Source organism: Equus asinus, chromosome 1, assembly GCF_041296235.1.
Source record: "Equus asinus isolate D_3611 breed Donkey chromosome 1, EquAss-T2T_v2, whole genome shotgun sequence".
Classification (NCBI taxonomy): domain Eukaryota; kingdom Metazoa; phylum Chordata; class Mammalia; order Perissodactyla; family Equidae; genus Equus; species Equus asinus.
In genome coordinates, this window is record NC_091790.1 from 164,602,485 (window position 1) to 164,615,467 (window position 12,983).

Here is a 12,983-nt window from a genome sequence, read left to right on the forward strand (position 1 = left end):
ACAGGAAAAAAACATTTCCTAATAAGAATCATAGTCTGAAATATTAAGTGTCTATGATGTGTTAGTCATAATTCCCACAGTATTAATATTAATGTAGAAAGATCCATTAAATCAAATGTACTGCGCCCCTCAAGAATAATACATTAGGTTACAAAGCAAAAAAAATTAATGCTGATTAAAAGATACTTGACTTGTAAAATTCCTGAGTGTTAGAGCTGAAAGGGACTTAGGAGGACTAAGACAAAGCTAGTCAGTAGCTGAATTAGAACTACAATCACCTTTAAGGAGTCATAGTTCATTCGTATCAAAACGAGAACCCACGTTAATCTTTAGAGAGAGACACACACAAAATAATCTTAACCTGGGAAAACAAGTTACAGACTGAGGCATGTCCTCCTCTTTCAAAGTAGACAATAAACACAATCAAAATCAATAGTTTGAAATACTGTTTTGCCAAAAAGCAACTTTCCCTCTGATCAGAGTGTATCCACTGTTCATTTTAAACCATTAACACCTAAAGAATTGCTTTTTTCATTACAGAAGAAAGACTTTTTTTCCTTTTCAAGTTTTCTTGATGTGAGCTAACCAATGTACGAGCTGCAAAGAAGCTCTTTGCCTCGCTTCAGAGAGAACTTCCCACACTGTCCTGACCAGGGAAACTGCACTCCTCTGTCATCCACTGGCGAGTTATAAGGTTGAGTGTTTGATAATATTAATTTTTAAGGACACCTGACAGTGCCTCAGAAACGCTCATTTTTAGCTCATGAACATTCACTCTAGAGCAGCCAAAAGGAAAAAAATTGCTAGTTTCCTTTTCAGCTTAGTTAGTGGAAAATGGTAAACAGGGAAGGAAATAAGCTGGATAAATAAAAACCTGTTCTTAATGGATAGCAACAGCTACTTAACTATGCGTATAAAGAAATACACAGGAGTCCCTGATGTTGCCTCTAGAGTATGGCCACCAAGATTTATGGAGAACATTCTCTCACACGGCCGGTGCTTTAACGGCCATGGATTTCTGAAGTGTGTTGTCTGTTTCAGTCATGCTTTCAGACTAAGATTTAGTTTTGAAGGTCAGTTTTCAGGACGAAGGAGAAAATTTTTATTTGTTTGAAATAAATTGTAAACATCTTCTAAAGCCGAAGCAATCAGTATGATCTAACATTATAAAACACCAACAAGGTTTTTAAATCCTCAAGGACAGGAGCTGTGTCTCTTTCCACTGAATAATTATAAGCTAAAATACTTCATATTTCTAAAGTGCTGTATAGTTTATGAAAACTCTTTCACAATAATTCATCAAAAAATATTTAATGAGGATTGATTACTTATCATGCTCTATGCTAAATGTTGGACGGTACAGAGAAAAGAACACATAGTTCCTGCCCTAAGGGAGCTTAAAATTCCATGGAGTCGGCAGAGGGATACACAGCTGTCCAAAACTGGAAGTGATTTAAGTGCCACTAAAGAGTGTGGCACCACATTCACCACAGTGTTAGTGACATTAAGGGTGAACCAAACCCAGATGAAGATTTCAAACTGAAAGTGTGAGGTAGAGCGATAAGTTAAGGCTTCTTTCAAGCTTAATTCCTATAAGCTCATTTATAAAATTAAAAAGTGAATAGACTTGCAGATGGATAAAATTTTCTGGAGACAATGGCAGATAATAGATCTGATGGAAAAACTAGTTTTGAAAGAAGCCCTTTTACAGCCATCTCTCTAAAATGTGAGCCATATCAAGCTTTGTTTGAGTCTTTACAAACTAAAAGGATGGAAAGTATTTGTTATAATGATTAATGAAGAATTTTTGATCCACTTGGTCCCTGAAAGAGATTTTGAAAATTGTATTCGTTGTTCTTCATGCTTTCAAAAGGTAAAGACTGTTGGCTCAGAATGTGATCACTGTAGAGTTATGGTAGAGAATAAATAATCCCAACGGGTGTGTGCTGTTCAGTTGATGTGTCACCATATCTAATTTCACTGCCATGACTCTGAATGAGGAAGTGAATTAAATTCAACACAAGTTTTCAGATTTCTTTGGAATTTTCTTGCATTATGAGAATTTTCTATATCCAGTATCTTTTTAGTCTCTCTTTCATAATCTCCAGGAGTATCAATGGTAACATTTTTTCTTTACATTTTGATGTAATTTCAAACTATAGGAAAGTTTCGAGACTAGTACAAGGTGCTCTCATAGATTTACCAATTGGTTACAGCAATGACTTGACTTTAATGTGCTAATTAGAGAAAGAGCTCAAAACAATAACCAGGTATTACTTTCTCTACGGACCATTTTTCAAATTCCAGGGGAAATAGTTGCTTTTGGAAGTTTGAGAAAAGAAACTGAATGGATTGCTTATTACTATAATTGTATGTGGGCCCTGGATTAACACTACAGTCTTGAACAGGTTTTATGGAGTATTGATTAGCAGCACAGGGACCTTCGGTTAAATTTCTTAATGAGCCCACCCTGCTCACTGTGATATCACTAGACTCTGAATCTACTGGGGTGTCAGCAATAAGCACCCCAGAAATGTTTGCTGAACTTTGCTTCAAGAACAAGCAGTCAGGAATATGATTTCATCTTTTAACCAGTTATAGACTAAGTGAAACTTTTCTTGAGTTTACATAAAAAGCCTTTCATTGTGTTTGCTAATATTAAGATGCAATAATTTTTAAATAGTAAAATTTTAACATTCTAGGTAATGATACGTTTTTAAAAGGACAGGCTTAGATTTTATTCCACAGATGTTTAAATAAAAATCAGCAGTTACATAGAAAGAAATTCATTTCTGGAGGTATAGTTTTATCTACCATTATGAAATTTGAGGTAACTGAAAAAGTTACACACTTGAGAATTGATAGAAGGACCTGAGTTATAGACGGTGATTTCAGTTGGACATCATTTCCTTGGGTCCTAATATAGAACACCTGCAGTGTAATGCTGCTTAACAATATCACCCATGTCAAAGGTAATATGAAAAGAAGGAGCCAAAAATAGTCAACTGCCAAACATAATTTGTAGAGAAACCCATGTGAAACCACAGGTATGGCTTTATAATTCAAAAACAAATTTTAAAAGCAGCAGTGTTTTTTCATTTCGTGAGGCAAAAGGCATTAACCAGTAAGGACAGCAGTAGTTGCTGAAGAAATCCTGCCGTTTAGTGTGTTTCTGCATATATGCAAATCACTGACTAATTCAGGCCAAAATACACCCCTGTTTTTTCATATATTATCTTAATAATACAGAACATAATGCATTTCCTAACCAAAAAATTCACTCTGTCAACATCTCCTTTATCTATAAATAAACGTACGCATAACTGGAGGGCAGATTTTTGACACTGCCAGCTGCACCCAAGAGACGGGGACCTTTTATGGGGGTTATTTTTCCATGTGATATCACTGGACTCTGAATCCAGCTGGGGTTCCCAGCCACAAGGTGAAATTGGCCCTCAGAGACCATTTCTCCAATTATCAGGAAAAGATCTGTCCAAAGGCATTTAAAAATGAAACCTGACCTGTACTTCAACTCTATGGCAATGGTCGGCCTGCTCAAAAACAATGTATGACCTTTAAATCTTAAATTATAAAATAGTTTGTTGAAAGTGTAATGTACTTAGCTTTTATCTAATAATGTAAAGAAATACATTCATTTCCTCGTGAAAACCAGAGGAAAAAATAGCAAAAATGCCCCATTTTCATTACTTATAAAGAAAACTACCAGCCACAATAAATGAGAAGCTTTTCCACAAATTCTATTGGAAGCTTTGATTTGGTTTTTAATAGAAGTAAAAATAATAGTCCTATCCAAAGTTTAAGAGAGATGAAGGTGATCCTAAATGTGAACTTTTAAATCTTCTTCCTCTCTTTTCTCTCTATTCTTTGTGAATGGAAAAATTCTAATATTTACACTATACTTAGTACATACTTTGTTTATTTCCTATATATTTATTTTATTATATGGTTGCTATAGGAAAACACGAACATGGTCTAGCAGTGAAAAACCAGTAGATGTGGGGAAACCTAGGGGGAGTCAGGATAAATTTTGAAAATCATATCAGAGTAATGAAAATACTAACCCCCAAACTAATTTATTCACCCCTGATTTATTCACATTTACTGAATGTAAATTCTGATTAGTCTTATGAGGTGTATATACCATTTGCAAAACTGACTTATTAGTATACCAAATCAAATCTTTGACTATTACTTGAATTTCAAATATATACATGGCATTGTGCTAGAGATTACAGCTTCAAAGGTGGATATATAGAAATAAACTCAGACATAGCAGCATCTATTGAGAAAATTAGTTCTAAATTTAATCACTTCTATTGTGGGTTATTTAGCAATGAAATGATATACTAACCGTATTAATCTTTATGATGCAATGAAGGATAGCTAAGTACAGGTAGCTGGATTTTGAGCCTATTTATAATCTGAATTAGATATAAACATTTGCAAGAGGAGCAACTAGTGTTGGGATATGTGTTCATTAGTATCTTAACCTATTTTAATTTAGCAACGTTTTCAGATTCAGTTTCCAAACCTTGTCAGTGTCAGTGGTCACTTCCTTAGCCCTGTAATCTAGCCTGATGCCACCAAAAAGGAGGAATTAAGACCCAGGAGATGGTTCTGTCACCAGATTTGTGACTGTGGGTGAGTCTATTAACCACTCTGAACCTCAGTTTCTTCATGTACAAAACGGGGCTCATGGGGCCTTCTTCGGGGTATTAGTGTCAAAATTAAATGAGATATTGAGAAAAAACTTAGAGAGACTTTTCTAAATCATAAGTAATAAATCTAAGCCATCAACTTTAGTTGGATCCTAGTTCAGAGGGGAGACAAAAAAAGCTTATAAAAGACATTTCTTGGTCCATCCTGAAAATTTTAATAGGAACTGAAATATTAATTTTCTTAGCTATGATAAAGACACTGTGGTTACAAAAATAATATTCTTATTCTCAGTATAAACTTATAGAAGTTTTTATAGGTAAAGCATCATGATGCATGCAGCTTCCTTTCAAATGATTGTGGGAAGAGGAAAAGTATGTATATTCATAGAGATCGAGAACTGCAACAGAGGAGGTAAAGCAAAAAATGTTAATTCTTGAATCTAGGTAGAGAATACATGGGGTTCATTTTACCATTTCTGTAACTTTTGGATATTTGAAAATTTTATAAATAAAAATCTGAGTGGACAAGAAAAGAATTAAATGAGATAAGGTCATTAAGCATATGGCTCTGATGAGATGCAGCTGGTGCCAGTAGATCTTCTGACAGCCAGTTCAGGATAATTACCATCTCCTTACACTGGCTGCTGTGCAGTGTGAACAGCACCCTGCACATGGCAGGAAAGCAGTGAGCACTTGTTGAAAAGAAAAAAACTAAACATCAAGAGCTGAAGCCCTCTAAAAAGGATGTCTGTGGGTCCATCAGGGTCACAAGCTGAGAGGAGGTGAAGTTCTGCTCTCTTGGGGATACCAGGCACCTAAAGCTTAGAGTTAAGAACACTGACTTTTAAATCTAACCTCTTGGATTCGAATCTGTGATGGGAGCAGCAAGTTCACCTTGGATGAGTGAACTCTGCCTCAATTCTCCCAGCTGTAAAATGCAACATAAAAACACTGTCGTTGCCATCTTATAATATCACTGTGAAGATTAAATAAGACAACATACTTTAAATGGTGCCTTGCACATAGTGTGTACCCAAACATTAGCTGCTATTATAATTATGTAGATAATAACCTCCTATTCCAGTGTCCTGTGATATGAGAGGTCCTGCCAACACTTATTCAGGATTGCTCCTTCACCTATTAAACCAAATCTAAGGTGTAATACTCAGAAACTTCCCTTAATTTTGTTGTCTGTAATTTTCACTAAAAAACCTGATTTACCAATTCTTGCTTTGGTTCTCTTTACAGAGAATTCTGATAAAAACAATGAAGTTTCTGCAAGACAAGTTTTTATTTCATTCTCAAACATCAGCAGGGTTTCTTGTATTAGTATAAATCTAATGTAAAAGCTACAAATTCGATTAATGTAAAATGAATTGAATGTTTCAGGAATCTTTTCTGAACCTATAATATCTGCATTACATGCATCGTCAAATAAATTAAAAATGGAATTGTTAGCGTCAATGTTCCAGATTCACAGAGAAACAGCATTAGTGTTTTAGGCTTTTGTGGGCTTCAGTCTATACCCAAACTTTTAGCCTGGGCATTCTTTGCAAGTTTCCACTCTTGTGTTATCTTAGAGATAATTCAAAAGTTACAATACTTTGCTTTTACTTTAAGATGATGAGTATGATAACATTTGTGCATTCATTTATCTCACTAAGAAATACACTACTAACATTTTAAAATCCAAATAGTGACAGATCCTCTCCGGACATTCCAGAGACAGTCCACCAGTAACCACATGCCTTATTTATAGAGTGTGTTACAGTTTCCAAAGGCATGTTTACACACAGCATCTCATTTGATCCTCACAGCAATTCTCTAAGATGGTCTGGGCAGTTCTTAGCCCCATTTTACAGTCAAGGAAAATGGCAGCCACAGTGATGAAGTGAAATCTACTCAGAATTGTACAGAAATTGTAGGTGCTTATGCCTTGCAGACGCACATCCACTCCGGCTATTTGCCCACATCCCTTCTCTGGGCTCCCATTTGTGTAGGGCTACCTGGGCTTTCAGCTTCATCTTCTTGTTTTCCCTGAGAAACTCGACACCGTATCTCCTCAGGCTGACCATCCCACTCTGGACTCTGAGCCATCTATCAGGCAGCACCTAACAGTCATTCACTCAGAACTCAAAATATAACAGCATCAAGACAAGAGGGGAGCAGTAGTCCTGGCTACCTCTAACTAATCAAATAAAAGCAAGATACAAAAACCTTAAGAGGCTTCAAACAACCAAATTTGTCAAGTAAACTCACAATGTGAGTTCCTTTTACTGAAGTATGTCAAAAGAAATTCTACTTCTGGTCCTTCCTGACTGTGGGAAAGTTACTTATCCTTTCTCAGCCTCAGCTTCCTCACTATAAAATGTTCCTATTACCTCCAGCCTTCAAGGCTATGCTGACCATGAAAGAAGAAAATATATGGGGAAATGTCTAACAGCACGCAGCCCTTAATAAGACTTTGATAAATATTTGTTGAATTGGACTAAACTTTATGAATGAAGAAATGCATAAATTGTAAATGTCATGTACAAGAGAGTAGAAAGTACATAATTCAATATTTTAAATTAGATATCTTGATGTTAATTAAATACACAACTGCTTATATACTATACTTTATTATCTAAAGACATCTAAAATCATTCTACTAGAATTATCTTACTCTCAATTACACCTGAATAATCCTCCCAAAATATCTAAAGTCTCAGTAGTCTGAGCAGTTGGCTAGACTATGTGTGCTAATTTAGCAGAAAAACTGAACTTCTAAATTTTATGAAGCAATGAGTGTAGGGTTATGTATGGCATAAGGTTCTACCAAGAGGAGGAAAAGGAAGCAGGTAATTTTCTCGAGAAGAAAATTTGAGAAGACTGATTGGGGCAGGTTTGGCTGGGAGAGTGGCAGTGAACAACCTGATAGCAGCATTCAGATTCTAGATAAGATAGTGTAGTGCAGACCTGCATAACCTTGAGCCATGGTCACTCAACACACTTAGAGGTCCTGGGGCTGACACTCCATAGCTCGCTCCAAAGTGAACTTCTATTTTGAGTACTGGGATAGCCCTTCTCTCCAAGAAAACGAAAGAACCTCCTAAATCCTTATCTTATATAGGAAATAAATGGTGAACAGTGCACTCACCAGTTGATTCTGGTAGGCAGTGACTGCCGTAAAAACTGTCTCTGGAAAGATGAATGTTCTGAATTCTTCAGACTTCAGATTGAGCAATGAGGCGGTGTGGTCTTTCTTCTTAATGATGTGTACCCGCGGCTGGTACTTATGCATTGAGTTCAAAATTATCTACAACAAAGAGATGGGAAGTACTGAATTTTAAGTAATTATATTACTCAGGCCAAATTACAGTGAGGCAAAGAAAGAACCATAAAATCTACAGTTTCTAATTCAGTTTTAAGATTAGGATCTACCCTTCCCATTCTTAAGGCAAATCATTTTCACAAGATACTGCAGAGTCATCGTTGTGAATCACATTTTACCAAAACAACTACAGATAATACAGATTGTTTCAAGTGTCCTTTCTAAAATGATGGAGGGAAAGTCATCTGGAGGATAAGTTTATTATTTTTTTTAAATCAAGTTTTTAAAATATTTTTTGTTTGTTAGTCTGGCTAGACCAAAGGATGGATGTCTAAATTTTCTCAAGTAAGAAATTATATATTCTAGGAGGACAGATTATTATTTATTGGGGAGGAAATAAAACAGTTTAGAAAGGCAGTGTGGTATTAGACAGACCTTGGTTAGAATACTGAATCAGCTACTTTCTAGCTCTTTAATCTTGGGCTAAGTGATCTCACCTCACCAACCTCACTTTCTCAAATGCAAAAACTGTATTAACCTCATAGGGTTGTGGTGAGGATTAGATGATGTAATCCTTGTAATCACATAGCAAATAGGAAGTGCTCAGTAAATATGAACTGTATTATTATTATTATTGTTATTATTTCTGACAGTTTCATTGATTTCTGACTTCCAGTTATAAACTAAACATGAATGATAGTGATGGCCATCTTCCATTCCATAGCTAATAAAAGTTGCCCAATACATAGAAATCATAAACATACCCTGGTTAAACAAGGCAGTATTCTTCATGTGTCTTTTAAATAAAATATAATAATTTTCCATTATGAAATCTGAGCAATGAAATTTACTTTCAGATATAAAAGGTTTTCCACATCGTCTGTGTTCCCCCCACCCCACCCCACCCCAGGTAGCTACCTTAATCTGCAAAACTGGGTATGTCTTTCCTGGGATAACAGGGCTCACATTGTATGCTCTTCACCCCAAGGGCCTAGCAGAGAGCTTGGCCCTCAGGGGAGGTGTTGGATAAATACTGTGGCAGGACCAAGGTCAATGGCACACAGCAGCCGCAGGATTGTTACAACTAACAACTAACGGCTCCCTTGTTTTCTTGGCTAACATGGGTGTGGCACTTGAGTGCTCCTGCTGGTTGACTTTAGGAGAGTTAAAAACTAGTCACTGTGGGATAATTGAGGTAGCATCAGTCTCTCTCTGTGCTGAGATGTAAGCCAACTTAAAGTTACAAGGCATTAACTGGAATTGAATTTTGAACATGCCATCTTTTTATGATCCCAAACCTGAATAGGATAACTGAAACAAATAAGAGCTTCAAATGAATCAAAATAAACTTCAAAAAAGTCACCTCTTTTTAAAATGTGCTTATTCCAAGGAGTTCAAGATATCTATGCTCAGTCATAAAACTGGAATAAACTCAAAATGACAAAAGCAAACATTTGCCTCCTAATACTGATGTAAGAAAAAACCTGAGCATTCATTACATGTTCTACTAAGATAGAAAGAATTTTCAAATTTTTGAGACACACAAATGGAAAAAGCCCTACGCTTTAAATAAGATCCCCTCTCCCCTACTTACACCACCCCAAGGTCAATTTCCTTAGGGAAAGGGTGCCGGACAGACTCAGACCCCAGACCAAGTATCAGACCCCAGGGCTCCTTGACTCTGCTCAAGCCCTCATGGGGCTAAGGAATGCTAATAGAAATGTGGACTCCACTTCATCAAAGAAATAAATTCCTGGAAATAAGAAATTGTCCTGTTATAAAACTAAAACTGCATCTATAAAAGGGGCTGCTTTAGAACTAATTCAAAGAACTTGGCTAAACAACACAGGATCTAAAAATCTTTCCTTGTAGTTTTCAGAACACACTATTTCTGATGACAAAGGATTATATTAAGTAATAAAATTTTAAAGCTAAAATGGATATTAGCAGCCATTTAAGACTAAACAATTTGTCAAGGCCTAATCTTGGCGTACTCGGACTAGAATCCAGAGCTCCCGAAATACAGCTTAGTGCTCTTCCCACCCATGAAGCTGATGCAAGAAGGAAAACCTCACTTCTGGGCAGCTGATCTCAAAATGAACTCTCAAGTCTTTTTAGAAAGACTCAAACAGTTCTTCTAAAAGCTTCACATATAGAAAATAGCAGAACTATAAAAAATTTCATTTCTCCCTGCAAACATTTCAATGGAGCCCAAGAAATTTTACTATAAATGACATTAAGAATGATAGTTGCCCTACAGAAAATGTCTCTCAGAAACTTCATACATTTTAGTCTGAAAAAAAAAATCTGTCAATGGAAACATCTTTAAAAAAAGAAAACAAGAAAAGGAGAATTATGCCAACATCCTTAAACATAAAGGTCAATTACCTTTTCCAATACATAAAATACAGAAACCTGTTAACCTACTTCCAACATCCCAACAGTGCCATCAGCAGAGTCATGAGTTAACCTGATTACTCTGACTCAGTTGTGATAAATGAGGTCTCCTGAGGGGAATGGATGGAGGCAACGCCTGAGCCATTTATTTGGTTCCAGGTTCAATCCTACCATTTGAGACCATGTCTAGAACTCTCTAACTTATTATCTACTTATAACCATCTTTTTTGAGAAAAGTTTTGGAACTTTTCTTCTAAATTGCATAAATCCAATAAAACTAAAACCTTATGTAACAAGAGCCTTAATAAAGGAGATAAGAGAGAGAATTATATCAGAACATCTAAACCAAAGAAAGAACCTATGAAAATACCAATGTGCTTTCTGGCAATCGAGGCAAATAAACAATATTCTCATCAAAAAGAAGTATGCAAGTCTATCTAAAGTTTTCTTAGTATAAAATCTAAAACAAAATTTTTATGTAAATCTTTATTTAAGAGCATGGACTAACATCGCAGATAGTTCCTTAAAAGCAATCTAATCAAATGTGTAAAGGCCTGAGCCAAAAAAGGTTACTTGTTCTATTATCTATTGAGAAGAGCTCAGAATTCCAATTTCTCTTTTTTCTACATTTTGATGAACTCCTTATTGACACAAAATCATTTTTTTTTTTAAAGATTTTATTTTTTCCCTTTTTCTCCCCAAAGCCCCCCAGTACATAGTTGTATATTCTTCGTTGTGGGTCCCTCTAGTTGTGGCATGTGGGATGCTGCCTCAGCGTGGTCTGATGAGCAGTGCCATGTCCGCGCCCAGGATTCGAACCAACGAAACACTGGGCCACCTGCAGCGGAGCGCGCAAACTTAACCACTCGGCCACGGGGCCAGCCCCGACACAAAATCATTTTTTTAAAATAATAGTTACCATTTGTTTTTGTTTTTTTTTAAAGATTGGCACCTGAGCTAACAACTGTTCCCAATCTTCTTTTTTTTTCTCTTTTTTTCCCTTCTTCTCCCCAAAGCCCCCCAGTACACAGTTGTATATTCTAGTTGTAGGCCTTTCTGGTTGTGCTCTGTGGGACCCGCCTCAACATGGCTCGATGAACGGTGCCATGTCGTGCCCAGGATCCAAACCAGCAAAACCTTGGGCAAAACCACTCCGCCACAGGGCCAGCCCCTGTTTTGTTTTTAATTGCAATACTTCTCTGTGCTTTAATATACATGAGACTCTCTACCAAGGGGATATATAATGAGTAAACAACACTTTCCCAAATCTATTTGAACATAAAACCCTTCTGTTCTATTGCCTCTCACTGAAGGTGTTCTATAGAGCACACTTTGGGAAACTTCCATAGGATGTCTCAGCCCCATTTCCCTCTATTCTGTGTTATCTGATATACCACTGACAGAAATTAGATGTTTAACCCGAGAATGGGCTGTAGTAGCCTTTGTTTAGTCGGTGCAGGTAGTAGAGCAGTTGCAGAAGTCTTAGGAAATCCATGGTGCTGAAGGTCCCTGACCCTTTTGCCTAGAAATGGCACAGAGCATCCCTGTAAATGACCTCTTGACAACACAGTCAGGGTTCCCAGTGAGACACGTGAATGTTCTCCTAGAATGACTCAGAGATGGAGGGTAAGAGAGGGAGAGGAGGAAGAGACTTAGAGGGAGGAAGTTTTATGTGACTTCTCCATTCCATCCCAGGGAATCCCCATAGTCCAAGGCACTGCACTTACATGGCCATGTTGATCCAGTTCATTGTTGGTGAGTTTCACCTTTTCAAAAGACACCATCTGTTTGAGTAGCTGCTCACCAGTAAAAGGAGAGTCTGGGTGTACATACAGCCTAAGAAAATTATGAGAGAATTTTATTGAGACATTTTATAAAAACTGTTCTCTGTGGGTTATGAAATATTCTGACTCTAAAGGAACACAAAAACCTCATATAAAACAGTGAATTTTATTTGCCGCATATAATCTCAAATTTAATAATACAGCAATACCAAAATAACTCTAAAACATCTAAATGTGTTTCTTCATATACCAATGATCTAAAAGGGGTAAGACTTAATAGCTTTTCTATTATCTGCTGAGCAAGCCATTTTTTAAAGGTGGGGTTTTTTTTCTATCTGTCTAATCAACTATTGGTCTGCTTCTGTCAAATATAAAATCTTATTGTTGTAGTTATTTTCAAAAGTAAGGCTAGGTTATACTAACTGCATAATGAGGTCCTAGTATAAGCATTGCTAAAAGCAATGAAAGAATTTAAAAGAGGAAACAAGTCTGGAGAATCCATTCATTTAAACTAGAAGGTGACTCAGTTTAAAGTTGAGTTCTTTATAAATACAAGATAGAGTAATTTTACTACAGGGACCTGGGGAACTTTTAGTAGTCCAGAGATCATCGTCTGTTGCTCCTCCTGGTACCTTACATACTATACTTTCATCATCTAGTTAATTGCTCAGTAAATAAGAGTAAAAACAAGCTGGGTAAGCTTCTAATTATTCAATATATTTATGTGTAAACAGCCTAAGCAAAAAAAAAAAGGTTTGGAGGGGAAAAAATGTATCTATCATTTATGGATCGGTTGCAATGTGCAAGGCA

General features: G+C 36.4%; 1 protein-coding gene across 1 annotated transcript in view; it reads right to left on the minus strand.

The window, feature by feature from the left end:
* The window catches only part of TBX20 (T-box transcription factor 20), a 55,774-nt gene that overhangs the window by 34,174 nt on the left and 8,617 nt on the right, over nt 1–12,983 (minus strand). The window contains exons 4-5 of the mRNA XM_070511743.1: nt 12,117–12,225; nt 7,819–7,977 (exon numbers count right to left, since the gene is read on the minus strand). Coding sequence (XP_070367844.1) covers nt 7,819–7,977; nt 12,117–12,225 — 268 coding nt within the window. The remainder of the gene's footprint in view (nt 1–7,818; nt 7,978–12,116; nt 12,226–12,983) is intronic.